Genomic DNA, 17,829 nt, shown 5'->3' with positions numbered 1-17,829 from the left:
TCAGCTCTCTGTTTTTTCTTTGCTGGTTGTGTTTCTTTCATTCTATTGGTTCAGCTGTGAATGACATACAGGCAGTGCTGCCCAACTAGTCTGTGGCTATTACAAAGGGCTAATTGTGTCATTTAGGATTTACAGTGTAATGTCTCCCTTTCAGTTGATTGTAGAGTCTGTCAAATTTCACACTGTTAGGACAATAGGAACCTGTCTCCATGATATGCAGTAGTTTACAAATGTACCTCCAACTTCCAAGCAAAGGAAGCCTACAAAATAATAAAATGACCATTAGTAGCTAGCTCATTATCATTACTCAAATGTTCAAATGAAAAGAAGGCCTTTGGTGACTGCAGAGAAAATCTGTTGTGCTGCAGTATTGGATCTGAATCACATCAGCTACATGTAAGGAAAAATAGACGTATGAATCTTAGAAGTAATCTCAAAGCAGATCCACGCCGGGCGCGAAAATCGTAGTATGCTAGCCAGAGAGGGTCCAGTCAGCCAGGGAGGGTTCATCAGCCAGATGAACCCTCCCTGGCTGACTGGACCCTCTCTGGCTAGCATACTACGATTTTCGCGCCCGGGGTGGATCTGCTTGGAGATTAGTACGTGTACTAGTACTGGAATCGTGTGTCAGATCCCGTCAATATGAGCTACTTGTGTGTGTGTGTGTGTGTGTGTGTGTGTGCATGTGCGTGTAAACTTTCGGGTTAACATGAAAACAACATTCACGATTCGTATGTACTTTTGATAGTTTCGGTCAAACAAGATCGATAGTTCTGTATTATGACAATCAGTAAGGATGAAAACAATTGTGAAGCGACGAATGAAAGACACGCAGCTCTATTAAAGTTGATCTACACAAATTTAAATAGCATCAACTCCATACCGTTTGCCTTCTATTTTGTAGAATGGTATCTGATGATACTTGAAATTTCTCAGGTAAAAAATAAACATAGTACCGTCCTCCTTATTGTCTTACATGTCAATTTGCCAATTGTGAAGTAGTTGGACAAGCTTAAGCAACATTGTGGTCTCTAGTATCTTTTATTGCGTTTACCCTGTTTTTGTTTTTTTTCAGTTGCTCTTACGATAACTAGTTTGTTGCATGAGGACGTTTTGTATTTACATTACACTCCCACCCTTCACATGTCAACTTCATGAGACTCTAAGTATGGAGACACCTTTAAATGTGACATTTCACACGAACAACACACAATTACAAATAAAGGGATATGTAAGTACAAAGTGAAGGATGTGTCGCCGTTTTCTTCATGAATGACATGGTCAAAGGCCAAACTGAGTACTGTACGCAGCGCCTTTTCATCTTCGTTAGTTAAGACAGTCTCGTGGCAAATTTCCTATGACTTTGACAATATTTGATGTCCGAGTTGGAAATTCTAGGTTTATACAGTTCACACATAGATCCATGTATAAGATATTTCATTTTTGTATTCTCCAAGCAGAGGTTTCGATAGGGTGGGAATAGTAGTGACCGGGATTTTTTTACTCGAGAGGAGAATGTATAAAAATCCCGTCCACTACTATCCCCCCCGCTCGAAACCTCTGCTTGGAGAATACCATTTTTGTGTAGCAGAACGTTTGTGTTAATAGACGTATCTGCATGTATATAGCAGCGCTGTTGACGAAGTATGCTGTAATTTTGATTGAGCTGGCACTGCATGGAAACAAAGATTTCCACAAGTTTGCAAGCTTGGGCACTATGGTGAAACCCAACATTTCCTTGCTGTGTACACGGCTTTCCTAACCCCGTGTCACCAAGATTGGACACATGTGCACACAAAAGTGCACACAAAGCGTCCAAAGTTTCCCACCTTAGGAAACATCTCGTGCCGGGAATAATTAACCATGATAATAGAGACTTGTGAAGTGCGTGAAAATTTACCTCGAGCAAGGAGCGCCTTGCCTGAGTAATTGTTTAAACTTTTTGCCCAGGGTAAAATGACGTAAACCTATGATTTTTTAAAACCTCATTGTGTAAACCAAGGAGGTTTAACCTCCTTGTGTAAACCCATGATACGTGTCTAATTCGTTACATAATCGGGAAAGCCTAAAATACTGGTGCCAAATGATAACGCATTAAATGTGTGGCAAGGCGTTGTATTGAAAACAAAACGAATGCTCTCATGATTTCACTCTTATAAACATTGACGTATGGGTCGGAGTCGTTGATTAAGGAGAACTCCAGCATATTGCCTGCTTTGCGTTTTCATTGCAAACATTGGCGTCTCTTGGTGCAATTTTGACTCCCATTTGTCTGACTCTAAGCCTGAGTTACGTTGTAAACAAAGACAAGACGACGTACCCACGCGGAGTATAATTAGCATATCATTGTTCCCAAACCACAGAACTCGATATCTAACATTGAAGTTCTTGTTTCACGTCACTGCTGGTATAAAATATACGGGTGATTTGGGTTCGAAACCTTATCCCCAAACCTGGACCGTACGTCATCGACATAGCCTCTAAAAGGCCCCAAGGATGAGTGGGGATAATAGTAGAAATTGGCCAAATAGATCAAGGATTGAATAGTATGCTAAGGGAGTCGGCTACGGAGAGAGGGTTCAACTTGCAAGCAAATATTCTCACTGTAGCCGGCGAAGTTAGTTTATCATCGACCATTCGTGATCTTCTGTATTTGGGTCTATGATCTACGAGTTGATTTGAATCTGTGCTTTTATGAAATAGTCATTTGCCCGTTGCAAAAATAAACACCGATTTGATGTGTATTGTGCTGTCTGGGCTTTTGTTTCTATGACAAGGGCGACAAAGAACTGAACGTAAATCTTATCTTTCTGTATTAATTTTCTGTACCGACTGTGATGTTCGTTCAAGTCACATGAATGTAGACTGCTATGTGTATCACTTTGATTAATAGAAAGATTAACTACGTCACACGCGAACTATTATCGACATAGGTCCGTATCTCCGTAAAACACACACACATACATCTAACATGTTCACCTTGCACTGAATGGCGTCCATTGCCTTTTAGTAAATGTTGTTTTGGAACATGACATGTTATATATTTGACTTGATGTATTCTAATTTCCTCGCCGGTTATATCGTCGATAGAACGATTTACTTGCAACTTTTACTGTTAACCTACTAATTTATCAGGCTGTCGTCATTATTCATAAGACACGGCCGCATGTTTTAACACCGTCCTTGGCAGGAATTGTTAATCTGTGAAAAACTAGTAATCAGGCTGCTCAAATCTGAATGTATGCAATAGACATACACGGTGTTTCACAAGTAATTATGTCTGTGTCAATGCAAATTCTAGTAAAAAAAGGGACATCCAATAGTATTTCTCGGTTAGCACGTGGTTTAAAAAGTAGGGACCAATCAAGGTTCTTGTCACCATTTTCAAATCTTTCAGTTTGTATTTGAGATGTGCAGATGTGTGTTGTTGCTATCTCTGTGTCTGGATACTAGCGTGGGTTATTTGACTCCTGCCTGGGATTATTTTGAGCCTGGTTTCTATTCTACGACAAGACTGATGCACGGCGTTTGAACACAGAACATCGCGACAGGAATCTACCTTTGTGACTTCCTTGTAAAGCCACGGATATTATATGGACAAATGACCTCCTTGGTAAAGCAAGACAGTCTGGACTTTTGACTACGGCTTCGCCCCGGACTTTTCAACCCGTGTCGGATGAAGAATGTGGACATTGCAGCGGCGTGTCTGGATACAGTAAAGCAACGAGCGACGAGTCATACGGACCGTGCGGCTAGGTTTTAGCCTGACACTACTGCGCCACTGGACAGTTCAGCCTGACTACCTCAGTTCGATGAAAACGATGACTTTCTGCCTCTAGAGGGCAGCAGTTAGACAGAATTGTAGACAACAACATTTGAAATCCATGTAGAATTCGAACTTATCAATGCATGTAGCTGTTAACCTAATAGATTTGTTAGAGTTTTGTACATGTTTCGAACTAATGTTAAATGTTAAATTTTGTTAATTTTCATTCAGACACTTCGTACGTTTTCACCTTTTGTCTTGGTATTGTTAGCTTAGTCTGTGTGTAACTGTGAACGTTTTAAAAGACTGCATGTGTAAATGTAAATGTATGTAATTGAGAGAATGTATCGGCTGGAATGTATTGGTTGTTGTTCATCTCTAATTAAGTGAATAAAATGTCAATCTTTACGAGCAATGATTCCGTGTGCTTTCGGTATGACGAGGTGGTATAAGGCAGGGGGCTGGGAGGGGGCAGGGGGGTGTCCCAGGGGCGTAGTAGCATAGCAACGACGCTACTTTCAATGACAAAAGGTGTTTTGAAGGAGTACCCGGATGTGTCTGGACGGGCCGCGTGGTTAGACCAACTGGGGAGATAATTAGGTGATAATTACGCGATAATTGCTGCTAAATTATGCACCACTCGTTGGCACACAAAGGCCGACACATGTAATTTCCACACATGTCCACACGTTTACACACTTGTGCGCACAGGTTTTCATCGAAGGACACAAAGTGTACACGCAAATGGTCCGTTTACACAGATGTGCATAGGTTCCCCAAAAGGGACACATCGCATTTTCACTGTGGGACTCATTGAAACCCGTGGAAATTAGGAATTTCCTAGCAGGTATACACAGGTTTTCAACGCGGAAATCTGTCTGTTCAAGCAGTGTGGACGAACACACAATTCGCTTGACATTAGTCCTGTGATATGTTCTGGTTTTGCCTTTAAGACTCTTTCTTCCGTGGTGCTTCAAAGAATACAAATTAGTTATAACTCAACTTTCAATAATGAAAATAAGCAGCTTTTAACATGATAATGACAAAAATATGAAACTGCAATTTTGCTATATTTTAAGCAATCATATTCTGTGATCACCGAGCTACAGTTCTTACTCTAATCTCCATAACATTCTTTCATTTTATTTCCAAAGCCAGTTTTGCCCTATCTATATTACAAATCTATTGTATTATCTCTGTGATTTAACGATATCAAGGAGTCACATAATCCTAGTCTTGTTTTGCAGTGCCGTTGTGCGAACCGCCGCTTTCCCATGGCTTCACCACTCCAACTGGAAAAATATCAAGAACAAAAAATTAAAGAATAATTCACCTAGAGTTTCATAAAAAGCCTTACACACGTTCAATAATTGTTTTGTGAGCCAAAGGCCAATTACTAAATATGTTTCTCTAGCAATTATAGGCATAGTTTCCTAACTATCATACAATGAGTAACGTCACGACGAAATATAGCCATGACGCTGTGTACTAGACGTAAGGAGGAATGTTTCTGCTGCACCAGGACTGGTTTTGTATCTGAAATAATATTTTTGATAGCGCATGTCATAATTTTACGTCTACTGACTCTGTACTGAATTCAGCCTTTGGACAACATCGCAAAGAAAAACTAAAGTGCGTTTTCCCCTTAACTTCCGCAATAACTATCATTATTCTTTTCATATTTTATGAAGGCGTTAAAGCTCACCTATAATCCCAGCGATAACGGCAAGTAACAACAGTATTACCCCGGTCAGTATCAACGTCATCTAAGAGAAAACGACATAAGGTAAACGTGGTTTTAAAAGTCTTAATTGGAAAATGAGAAAGTATGGGTATCGTAAAAAAAAGATTAGAAAAAGTAAATGCATTTTTGTTACCTATTCGTCCTATTTAACACATTGTTATGAACTAACCTTGCAATTCTGCCAACAGTATTTCTTTTTCAGTTTTGTCGACACTACTCTGAATCTGTTTGCCTCCGCATTCAAGTCCTCTGTAACGTTAAGGAAGAAAACGGTCTTCAGGCCTGTGATTATCAACATTTTGTACTTGTTCAAAGTGTGAAAAATACATCAGAAAAGAGTCATGTTGCTGAGTGCTGACTATATTGAATCATATTGAAAGTCGGTTGAAGCGACACCTACCGGACCTCTCCTCCAATCGCTCCAGCCTGTCCCCCCTCTGTAAAACTTTGTCAACGTTATCCTTCAGTAAGTTTGTGACCTAGAAACAAATTAAAGAACGGGGTTATTTGTAATTTAAAGTGTACGTTATTATTCATTGGCTTTTCGCTTCAATCACGTTCACAGAATGGGACTAGATTTGCGTTGAAGAACGAAACAAAGTCTCAACATTGATAGGTTATGATAATCCTCTTTACCGATTCAGCATATCGACTCTCGGCATCTCCCAAAGACTGAGCATGGCGTTACTTCAACAGGCGATCTCCCCTACGTCTTGCAAGCGAGATTAACATAATGTATAGCAGGTGTCTCAAGTGATGTTACACAGATGTCTGTATTGTGAATCAAAATGGGGGTGGACACTATGCACTAGATTTAGAGAAATTAGAGAAGCTATTCCACTAATAATAGTAATCACTTTGTGTTAATCACCTTCCTTTCTTTGGAGTAAATTACATAAATGCTATGGAATAAGTGGCTGTATGATAGCGTCAACAATGCATATAGTGAAATGTTGTAAGTGTACAAGTCGTGAAAATGCCAGATACTAAGAATTCGCCTGAAGAAGAGAAGCTGGACCTGACCTCGTCCACTTCAGACTGCAACTTGTCCATCTTTCTGTTGGAAGCTCGCTCGCCGCTGGACGCCCTGAAATTATGAAAAGGAATAAATGTTAACGTTGTGTCTCCATAAATCCTAGTTAATGCACTAAAACATCAATTTCAAACGTCAACATCCGTACCTAAGTATTAGTGATATTATATGAACGTATCATGGACATCTTTTGGTGAACATTCTAAAAAGAATATTAAAGTATTCAAGCCTCCCCGTCACTGTGAACAATTTGAACGATTTCCACTAACATCGGTTTATGATATCTTGCACATACAAAGGTAACATACGTTGGCAACGTTACTTATGTGTTTGAATCAATATTTGTTCCATATACTGTAATTGGTGCGTAGGTCTTGCCAGCATCGCAAGTAAACAGCCCTGACGCCACATTGTTTATTCAAGTCCCTGTTGGTGTCCGTTATTGGTGTTAATGCCCTCTAATACCGACCCGTTGAACAACGTTGGTTAAGTATTTATCATTAACAGGTTGGGGGGCGCTTTTAGTTTCAGAGCCCCATCACAGCTACTACTTTTGCAGTTGATCGTTGGAGTTTGTAATAAGCAAACTCCCGGCTCCTTACCGTCAGGAACTACATATACATGTATACAGGAGATTCTGTTTGTTTTGTACAAAGTGCTTCAGCCCGACTGGTGGGAAATGTTTCTGCCGTGTTACTGTACACGTAATCCCGACACAAAGCAATGGTTCCACTGGTGCACACACAATATTGGTAACTTATCCGTGTGCAGGCACTGGGGTTACTGTATACATGTACGATACGCGTGTCACCTGAACGTTAAGGTATTCCAACAACGTAGTTTCAGATAAACACAAAGTGTGTGGTCATTTCCTTGTTAGCCTTCTGATACCTGTACAGAAAACGAACTGGATAGAAATGTGCGTGGCACACGTCTTACAAAGGAAGGTATATAGGCATATACTACATAGCTAGATCTTTAGATCTTGCAGATCTAGAACTGAACTATAGTTGCCTACCATATCGATCTTTAAAACCTGTTTCAACTGACCTCGTTGCCTTCTGACTTAACCAGCCTAGTACTTATAATTAAGCCAAACAGTTTGTCGTAGGCCAGTTGCCGACTTCTATACCAAAATACTGACTTGAAATGTTCCACCGGGACTTGTGTTCTCGCTATATTACAAAACAACAACGTATAAGTATACGATGAATTCAAAGTTACAAAGGGGTTAACAATTAATCATTGTTTGTTCCAAACTAGGCCATGTTCCCCTACAGTATTGTAAAACAATTCTTAAAGTTTACATTGCCTTAGTCATAATCCATGAAATTAGATCAGTAGTGGCGGACTTACATATCTTGTTGTCTTATGACTCCCTGATTTCCGTCGACGCCCTGAGAAAAATGTTTTGACTCTGTTTTTTGGAATGTTGACCTGTTCCTCACGTGATTCCGACCCCAAGATGTTCACTTCCGTGCTGGAAATAGCCCACCCAACCTGCTTGACAAGGTATCAGATCGCTAGAAACTACGGGTTCTGGTTTTCGTCCGATTAATCAGTAACCGTATATTATACCTGCGTTAAGATACCGGATTAATTGTTCGGTGACGTCATGAGTTTAGAACATATGTTTTGTGGCAGACGTAGCAGAGGACGTTGACCCGTGAAAGGCTTATCGTAGAGACACAGTCAATAACAAAGGTCGGACAGTGCAAATACATCATAGTACAGACGGCCTGATTATTATACAACACTGAATGATATCTCGGCTATTTACTGGACAATGTGTCACAATTGCTGTGGTTAAACTTAAACATATACCTGTTATAGTTACAGAAAGACAGAGGAATTCAAATCACAGATACCTGTCAATGGCAATGCATTTCAAGGGAGGGTTTTTAAAGAACTTAGTGAACTGTGTAATCACATTTATATATATTGGTCTCTGATGAATGATTAGTAGTAGTTATCTTGTACTGTATGATAAGTGATAACTAGTAAATGGCCGGGCCCTCCATAACATTTTTTTCTTGGTTTCTGTCTTTTCATTGTGTGGGGATCTTGGAATTACACCTAATAGCCATGTATTTATTTTATTCATTTATTTGTTAATTCATTTCATTCATTCATTCATTTCATTTGTAACGTGTTCGTTTGTCTGATTGTCTTGTAATTTGATTGTTCGTGCTGTACAAGTGGCGGCGCGTATGTAAGTTATTCAACGAGTTTGTCGCCACTTTATCCTGTCCATGTATGTATTTTGCTCGATGTATCATACATAAGATTTCAAAACGGTACACAGGTCCCCGAATAAAGATACCAGTGAACATGAAAGATTCAATTGCAGCACGTATTTATTGATTCAACGAATATGATACCCAACTGAGTACGCATTATCTTTTATGGAATAGAAGGCAACCGTATATCATTTTTCGTAACTTCCAAAATTGGAAAATTACAAGTCTGACACTCCCGGTGATTATATCAAGATTAAAAGACATAAAGCTTCTTTTTCTTTTCTTATCAGATACGCGCAAAAAGACGATATCGTTAAAGCACAGAACAGACAGTTCAAATAGTAGTATATGCTTTTAAATTTCCCCGGGGACAAGACTTAACCACACAATACAATATATAGATAGATAGCAGCAAAGGCATAATATGCATAATATAGGAGCATCTCATTCTATATGTTTATATGACAAACCTGCAGCTGCTGGAATTGAGAGAGTCTAGTCCTGATTTAATTTACGCACTGCACACTGTACATTTCAACACAAGCTTATAGGATGCCCAATAACTGCTTTTACGTGTCTTGGACCGTATACATGTAATTTACGTGTTAATGTATTGTAACACAGAAAGAAAAATATCAATACCACAATAGAAATCTAAAAGTTCCGAATATCTGTACCCTTTAAACCCAATGAATGTTGTAAAGTCTGACTTAAAGCAAACTTGACATGAAAAGATTCACAAGAAAGCTACAGTAGTTTGACGTACCTATAGTTACATGTATAGCATATGCATTAAGATGATGGTGGATAGATATTATATTGTACATTGTAATCCTATGACTTATTAGAATAGTGAAGACCTTTATTGCACATTTCTGCCATAGTTGGCCAAGTACAGGTCACAACAAAACAAAATACTTATTATACATTGCTATAGGGAAGCAAGTACAGAGAACGATTTTACAAATACATGTACAGCTGAGCCTAAATGTGGATTACGCAATCACAAGTGCTGAAGACCATCAAGGAGCACTGAACATTGCACTCTCAACCCAGCACAAACTCACAGATAAACAGACGCTCATCAGCACAGTTGCCAAATCGCAGGCGGTATCCATCCCTCCTGCTCATGTAGACGCAGTCCTTATCAACCGTGTTCTGTCGAATTGCGCCCTTGGCCCAGAAGTTGTTGCGCTTGCTCTTCTTGTACGGGTCGCCGTCACTCCAGATCAGCTTCTTTTCGGTCACCTTGTCACTCAGTCCGATCCACATGTCCGAGCCAGCACGCCGAGCTTTGTTCTGTGGAAAGTTAATTAGAGCCCGATTGCACAATATTTTGTACACCAGTTTTAGGCTACGCCTATCTTTTAGCGACAACAAGGTCCTAACTATCAGCCGACCACCAGCCAACCGCGCCGACCACCAGCCGACCACAGCCGACCTTGCTCGCAACCCACTCCCAACCATGGTTGGGGGAAGGTCGGCAGGCCATGGTCGGCTATATATTGTGTAACCGGGACTTAGACGAGCACTTTCATGCTCTGTATTCTGTATCAATGGTGCATACCCGGTGATGCTACAGATGCTCCTGAGATCCAGCGATGATGACGCGGTTTAAACAGCAACAGAATGCCCGCATAGAACGATGTGAAACAAAGAAGCAAACAAACGAAAGTAGTCGCTTTTCCAATCTCATGAACAACACGAACGGTCCTTGCCTTAAGCCACTTGTTAATCTGCTTCGCCTTGAGGGTGACCAGTCGAGCGCCGTCCTGGAAACACTGCTGTTCTGCGTTCTGGTAACTGGCCCCAGTCGTCACTAGCTTGTAGCACCTCCTAACGCTTCTCCTTGGGCGTAAATATCCCAAAGGGCACTCGTCTGTTAAGCGAAATGATAAAGGATGATAAGCAATTTGTAATTACTAATGAGTTACCAAAAATTAACCATTTATAAGGTCTTTCCAATGAGTTAAGGACGATGAAAAGTGAAGTGAATATCAATTCAGACGCTCCCGCCAAATATGCGTTTTGTCCTTGACCTTTATACACGAGCATTCAACAACATAACGTCATACAATCAGATAATCAACGTTAGCATTTTTCATTATCATTCGTGTGTCAAAATTCATTCCTACACATTGGTATCCTGGAATTAACTGCTAGATTCCTGCATGAACTACGAAATGTTTACTGAATGATATATTTTTCAAGACTGTATATAACATAAGTGAAGAATAGAATTGAATCTTTACCACTGGATTGCCGCATTTTATTTTCCGCGTTTCAGGTGTCCAGCTAACACTTTTCGTCAGTGACCAGCAACCCCTTACATTTTAGTGTAGCGTCATGTAATCCAATTCATGCATGAAAATAATTATTAAATTTGGTAATCCAGTGGTGAAGATTTAATTCTATTTATTATTTCCTGGATCTGGATGACTAGTATTCACAAATGTGCATATCATACTTTTTCGCTCGCATGTCCAGAGCCCGTCCCTCCCGATGACGTGTTGGTAGCCGGGTGCACAGTCAACAACATAGCAAACCACCTCTGTGCCCTCACACTGGCAGCCTAGTCCTGGAGACTCTCGCACCGCCCACTCATCTCCATCCTACGCAATGTAAATTTCGAGATGTTACATAGTGCATATAACATGTAAGACTTAAAGGTGTGCACTAAGGGGATACAACTTGAACAGTAAATGTTGACGCTGTACATGTGCCCCAAGCTGTTGGTAAAAGTAAATGTTTCTCTGTCAAAATCATTACTGTCCAACTATAGACAGAGGATCTGAAGACAGTTGCTGTGAGAAAGTAAGTTCACGAGATAGCCAAGAAGAGAAAGAAATTGGGAAGTAATAGATTTTAGTATTCCAGAGTGGAATGGGTATCATGGTTAACTGGGTCTGAAGATTCTTTTGTCACAACAATATGACATTATCATCAATATCACTCGTTAGTTTTGATAATTTCTAGCAAGTCTTGTATGCGGTAACTAGACGTAATCCCGCATTAGATGAGTTGTATACTTTACATATCAAATCATATCATATCATATCATAGTGTTCGGATAAGAGGTAGTATATTGCTTATAAGATCCTCGTCTTAAGTTAGCGTCCAGAGTTTGCATGGAGAGTTGAGTTTATGATGAGTAAATCTTAAAATCCAGTTGAACTTATACGTGACTTACATTATATTGGTTGCCTTCATAGTCGCAACCATCGCTGCCGCATCGGTCCACCGGGATGCAGTTGCCGTTGTCCATCACGTACCCCTCCACACACACGCACCGTGGAGCGCACACGGCCAAGCACGGCTGCTCGGGGTTCGGGTCGGCGCAGGTGGCGGGACAGGCTGAACCGCACTCGTTCCACTCGCTGTGGGGTCGACAAGGTGGTCGTCTTGTAGGTCCTGTTCAGTAGGGAACAAACGATTTGTCATTGGTTGATCAATCAATTGGATTACATGACGCTACACTCAATGTAAGGGGTTGTTGATGTTGGGTATCCACCATATGTCTGCCAACATAGCATCCACCAGTGGCATCCCTACGTTGTTATGGATAGCAGAATTCGGCCTAAATAGGGTAAATGATATACAATTAGCCAGGAGAGTAAGTCCACGGGAAGGATAACATTTCCCTCGGCGGCCGGAGCTCGAAAAACCTATGGTGGCCAAACTCCCCTGGCAAAACTTCTCCCTAAATCCAGCGTAGTTTAGTCTGGTAGAGACTAGATCGCACAGACCTGTCCCCGGCCCCCTACACTGGTCCTCCGGAATGCAGCTCCCGTTGTTCAGCACGTACCCGTCATCACATGCGCAGCCGGCGATGCAGATCCTCGGACAGAGTATGTTCGTACCAAGATTGTCACACGTTGTCGGGCACGCCAGGCCACACGGGTCCCAACTACTGTGTGCCGGGCATTCTAGGGATGAAATCGGTTAATGATGACCAGTGCCTAAAGTCCAGTGAAACTCAAATTGATTGATTGAGTATCACTTTGGGGTAACTGATGTAGGTTGCTACCATATGTCTGTATTTGTATCTATTAGTCAGTTTGATCAATGGTATTATCTTTCTCGTACGTGACAGTTTGTGGCAGTATTTTCGAGCGACTTTATGCATATCTTGGACTACATGTAGACTCTACCAGTCTCCACGGGTCGCTAGGAAAATAGTAGAAATTGGCCAAATAGAGTCAACTGTATGAAGAGAGTCGGCTATGGAGATAAGGTCAAACAATTCCCAGCAACCTGTGGAGACTGGTAGAGTCTAGACTACATGTAGGACCCGTGTAGGTGTCTCTCATATCATCTCATCCCCTAGTCCAACTATTTGACCGTTGGGGCACCACAGAAAATCTGGCAACCAGGACCCTTCTCAGTTTTTTGTTCTTGTTATTTCACTTAGTGTCATGCCTGTTCCTTCAAGTACAAAATAGTACGGCAGAATACATGAGACAATGCGACCTTGACATATTGAAAGTTTAGATGTACAAAACAACTATGTGCATTGAGTTTGAACGGTCGGAAGAGTGATTATCAGCTACACCGTGCGCCTATATAGACCAGAAGGCGATCACACACACACACACCTGTCCCCCCGCACTGATCCTCCAGGATGCAGTTCCCGTCCTTCAGCACGTACCCGTCATCACATGTGCAGCTGGGGACGCAGACTTCCGGGCAGATCACGTTCGTACCGAGATTGTCACACGTTGTCGGGCACGCCGAGCCGCACTGGTTCCAACTGCTGTGTGCAGGACATTCTACGGAAAAGATCAATTAATAATACATACATAGATACATACATACATACATATATACATGCATACATACATACATACAGATATACATACAGACATACAGATATACATACAGACATACAGACATACGGACATACGGACAGACATACATACATACATACATACATACAGACATACAGACATACAGACATACATACAGACATACAGACATACAGACATATATATATATATAATATCTGTAATTCAAATCAATGATGATGAACGGTGAACGTCCAAGCAAATGATCAATCAGCAGTAAAGATTATCTTTATACTGTAAGTGCAGAAATGTTCGCGGTGGTTTTATGTTTTCGGGGCGACTTTTCACCGCGAACTTAAAGCCACCGCGAATTAATATTTTTGTCCAATACTGTAGCAGTATGTTACTATGGCACTGCCGCGAATTTAAAACTACTGCGAACACTCCATTTTCCCCTTAGCGCGAAACAAAACCCACGCGAACTTAAATGCATTTACAGTACCTCGCCTCGATTAAGACTAGTTAAGGTTTAGTCATTACCTTCATAAAAATGCAGGCACTGTTTTGTTTGTGTCAGTGCATAATTAAAATATTTCATGGAGGCATGAGGTCTCCGAGCACTTGTTTGTAATTCGATGCAGCCGAAATAGATAACGTGGAGTACTGAAGTAACCAATTGTAAGATCTACACACCACACGTTCCGCTGGACTGGAAGTCCTCCAAAGGGTCATTTGGGTCCTTTACACAAGTCAGTCCGCGGGAGCAGGTACCAGCGATGCCCCAGGGACCTCCACAACCCTCGCCTGCAATCTGCGAAACAACATCATCACTTATGCTTCGGTCCCAATTGCGCCGGCCGGTGCTCGTCGGGTGTAATCCCGGCCGGTGCCCGTCGGGGGTGTAGTCCCGGCCGGGCCCCGAAGCCATAAATTTGTCCCGGTGGATGGATATTCGCACGATTAGCTCACGGCGTCCATCTGTTACCGGCTCCCGCGTTCAATTCAAGTCTTAGTTAAATTGATTCGGGATCCCGGAAACAGAAGGGTGTCCGACGGGACCACGTAGGGGTCACGCCCGAAAGTGCCCAAAACAGTCCGTGAACTACCCAGCGGGGCCCCTTTTTCCAATTGGGACCGAAGCATAAACCAGGTTTTCGTCATCGGTTGAAGAAAAAAAAGAATTCTGAAGGACATTGGTGTTGGTGATGGAACTCATAATTTTGATTAGACATCATGGTATGGACGCGTTAAGTGGAACACGATACACGGCTATTCACATTTGCACTTACTTCAAACGCGTTATGAAAATCAATGAAAATATCCCCCTTATGAAGTACACGCCGGCAGTAGAGAAGTAACACTCCATGCACAACTTGAATTGAAATTAGACTGATGTCAAGTGCTAAGACAATTGCCATACAAGCCACTAGATACTCAAACTTACTTTAGCGCACACGTCACAACAGTTACACACATCCTTGGTGACGTCACCGCGGCAGAGAGGCAATGGCGTACAGGTGTACGTGCCGCACTCCAAACACGACAGAGCTGCTAGCCTGAAGTGTTGTAAGATACACCATGTGTCAGTAGTGTCAAAGAATTTCCTTAAACTCTGTGTGCTGAGGTGAGCATTAGTTGTATAGTGTGTGGGTGTGTGTGGGTGTGCGTGTGTGTGTGTGTGTGTGCGTGTGTGTGTGAACGTGTGCTTCTATGGTTGTGTGTGTGTTTGCGTACGTTTGTATTTGTGTGCATGCGTGTGTGTGTGTTTCTCTCTCTGTCCCTCTCTCCCTGTGTTTGTGTTTCTGTAATGTGACTGTGTGTGTGTGTGTGTGTGTGTGTGTGTGTGTGTGTGTGTGTGTGTGTGTGTGTGTGTGTGTTTGTGTGTGTGTGTCTGTGTACGTGTCTTTGTGTAAAGGTCTTGAAAATGACGCTGAGAAAGATAGACGGGTCGAGGTAATTGGCCTGCAAATTCTCCAATGCATGAAAACATGATAGAAAAGATCGGTATGCGATATCATTATAACCTATTGTGTCGCAAACGTGTCGCTCGGGGGGTTCCGCGCACAACATTTACAAGCTTGTGAGGCACAGAAAGGGTGTTCTGTCTAAATCTATCCGTACTGAATCAGTGAAAAACAAATCTAAGATGCTCTCATAAAACTTAGTAAATTGAATCTAAGAATGAGTTGTTAGAATTCTGTTGACTCACCCGTTTATCGTCCCCAACAGGACAGCAAATATGGCTAGAATCTTCCCCATGGTTCATGTACAGCACTGTAATGAAGATATACAACAATTTTGAAATAATTATTATGGTGAATTACCTATAAGTTTACAGTCTATTGGAGCCATCAAAATCAGATAAGCCAAAGTAACAACATAGTCACTATGATATAGTCGACTGACTCACGTAAAAATGGTCCTGTAATGTAACGTTACGTCCAAACGTATAGTAACGTACTGAGGAAAATAAACTTTGTATTGCTAGTGGAGACAATGTCTGATAGCAACGTAACACAAGTGATGTTAGAAAAAAGTATAGCTAAGCCGCATAAAGGTGTGACTTGGCCTACTGTAGGCGTCAACTGTTGACATAATGTACTTGTTTGTTTTTTATAGTTTCATACCCGGAAAACCGCCTCAAGGTGTAACACACCAGGTTTGTACTAAAGAGTACAAGCTGCATATCCGGGCAGATGTATTTGATCCACTCACACCGGGAAGCTTAAGGACCCCTACTCTTTTCGATAAGCGTGGTGGGCTCTTTAACGTACTCGAGGTGTGGCTCTCCTCAAACACGGGGCCTCCATTTAACATCCGATCCGAGGGATGTTCCTAAACGAAGCTTTATAATCATTTTCACCTGAGCATACTGTTTAGCGACTATGAAATATGACCTCAAACAATACTTTTCTGTGGTTTTTAACTGTGTGTCTTTCTTTCACAACATTTCGGAATTACATTGTCGTAGAATATTTGCTATGATTACCCGCAAAATCTAATCTATATAGAACTAGACTTTTCCACATTGTAATCAATTTCAGTAACCCCACTAAGGCTATATGCATGGCTTCGTGTCATTATCGCCATTTACTTCATGGAATGTTCCTTTCGATTAGAGCAAAGGCGATGCATATTAATTCCGTACTATGTTCCTATCTATGGGCGTAAAACTTACCAGATTCCGGAGCAGAGAGCCGGCCGCGGTATACCGGTATTCTATATGGCTTCGAAGTCGTATCAGGCGTTTAGCTGTATAAACTGGTGACCTGTCTTCTTCTCTGTCTCCTGTCAGAATGACGTGGCAACCTTTACGTGCGTCACAAAGCGGTCGGACCGCTCGGGCACTAATATGTACTAATTGTTTCTCGTCAGCAGTTGCTAACTAACGCCTACCATAAGGTCTTTTAAGGTCATGTTTACAAGATTATGTTTGCTTAACGATGTATAGCTACGTTATCTTATCATCGATACTCTGCTCTGATGTTTACCGAATCTCAGACCAGTAAAGAAGTCTCCGAGCACATCTACAGTAACATTCAGGACTTCTAAAACATATTAGGTAGTCGCAAGTATGTATCATAACAACTGGCGTTTTAAGTCATGCACTGTTGTTGCATGTTGTTACGTGGCATCCCTTAGCCACTATCTCAATTTCAATATCTCAAGTTCAATTTTTGCTACCCTTGGGACTATCATGCAACACGTACAAGTATTACTAAAAAGAAAACAAAGCACACGAAGCGTAAAAAGATTCGTTTTTAATCGCGGAAAATCTTTGAGCGCGCTGTCACATCGCTCGGTCGCAGCGAGGTCGCCAACGTGCCGCCGGTCCAGTGAGATAGGAGCTTTAGAAGCGCCGCTTGAACACGTGGTACCGACGCCCATCCCTCTGTCTGGAATCTTCGCATTGATAGTAACATTAATTATACCCCAACGAATTTCAAGAGCTTACCAACCGCCTTAATATTCTTAAGAGGAATCTTTGCCACCCTTTATCTGGCACGCCCTGACATGTCGCAGATGATGTCACATTATCGTTCTTTTATACTTGTTGAGTGACCTAGAGGTCGAGTTTGCAACGAGACAGTGGCCAATATTGAGGGACCAACAGGTTGATGTTAGATTTGTTACCCACGGGCGACGTAATCTCCAAGCAGATCTATCGGTGGCGAGGCAGTATATCCAAAGGGCAAACCAGTATCCAAAGCCACCGTCGATTTGAAACCTTTACAAATGAAACTCAGGTTCATTCATATCGC

General features: G+C 41.6%; 2 protein-coding genes across 3 annotated transcripts; both read right to left on the bottom strand.

The window, feature by feature from the left end:
• Positions 1 to 4,664: 4,664 nt before the first annotated feature.
• LOC136430162 (vesicle-associated membrane protein 3-like) lies at positions 4,665 to 8,190 on the bottom strand. Its single transcript, XM_066420498.1, has 6 exons — positions 7,900 to 8,190; positions 6,534 to 6,597; positions 5,911 to 5,989; positions 5,680 to 5,759; positions 5,472 to 5,532; positions 4,665 to 5,058 (listed from the first exon to the last, which is right to left on the bottom strand). Coding segments are annotated over exons 1-6 (348 nt in total). The 5' UTR covers positions 7,902 to 8,190; the 3' UTR covers positions 4,665 to 4,996.
• A 692-nt stretch (positions 8,191 to 8,882) lies between these two features.
• On the bottom strand, positions 8,883 to 16,882 carry LOC136430160 (cysteine-rich motor neuron 1 protein-like). 2 transcript variants are annotated; one of them, XM_066420493.1, is made up of 10 exons: positions 16,746 to 16,882; positions 15,777 to 15,841; positions 15,012 to 15,123; positions 14,261 to 14,378; positions 13,379 to 13,552; positions 12,530 to 12,709; positions 11,974 to 12,194; positions 11,251 to 11,395; positions 10,502 to 10,662; positions 8,883 to 10,082 (listed from the first exon to the last, which is right to left on the bottom strand). In XM_066420493.1, the coding sequence occupies exons 2-10, from the start codon at positions 15,824 to 15,826 to the stop codon at positions 9,831 to 9,833; spliced, it is 1,413 nt and encodes a 470-aa protein (XP_066276590.1). In that variant the 5' UTR covers positions 15,827 to 15,841; positions 16,746 to 16,882; the 3' UTR covers positions 8,883 to 9,830. The 2 variants fall into 2 exon arrangements, with proteins under 2 accessions (XP_066276590.1, XP_066276592.1); XM_066420495.1 differs by lacking the exon at positions 12,530 to 12,709 and having other exon boundaries at positions 16,746 to 16,880.
• Between the last annotated feature and the right edge of the window lie 947 nt (positions 16,883 to 17,829).

Source organism: Branchiostoma lanceolatum, chromosome 3 (assembly GCF_035083965.1).
Source record: "Branchiostoma lanceolatum isolate klBraLanc5 chromosome 3, klBraLanc5.hap2, whole genome shotgun sequence".
Taxonomy (NCBI): domain Eukaryota; kingdom Metazoa; phylum Chordata; class Leptocardii; order Amphioxiformes; family Branchiostomatidae; genus Branchiostoma; species Branchiostoma lanceolatum.
This window is presented reverse-complemented; position numbering and strand designations above follow the sequence as displayed.

Coding starts and splice junctions, on each gene's coding strand:
- LOC136430162 (XM_066420498.1), bottom strand. Junction 5,990..6,533: donor TGCAGTCTGAAGTGGACGAG/GTCAGGTCCAGC, acceptor ATTTGTTTCTAG/GTCACAAACTTACTGAAGGA. Junction 5,059..5,471: donor CGTTATCGCTGGGATTATAG/GTGAGCTTTAAC, acceptor ATATTTTTCCAG/TTGGAGTGGTGAAGCCATGG.
- LOC136430160 (XM_066420493.1), bottom strand. CDS start 15,826: ATGGGGAAGATTCTAGCCATATTTGCTGTCCTGTTGGGGACGATAAAC. Junction 14,379..15,011: donor GTTGTGACGTGTGCGCTAAA/GTAAGTTTGAGT, acceptor GTTGTTTCGCAG/ATTGCAGGCGAGGGTTGTGG. Junction 12,195..12,529: donor GTGTAGGGGGCCGGGGACAG/GTCTGTGCGATC, acceptor CCTACTGAACAG/GACCTACAAGACGACCACCT.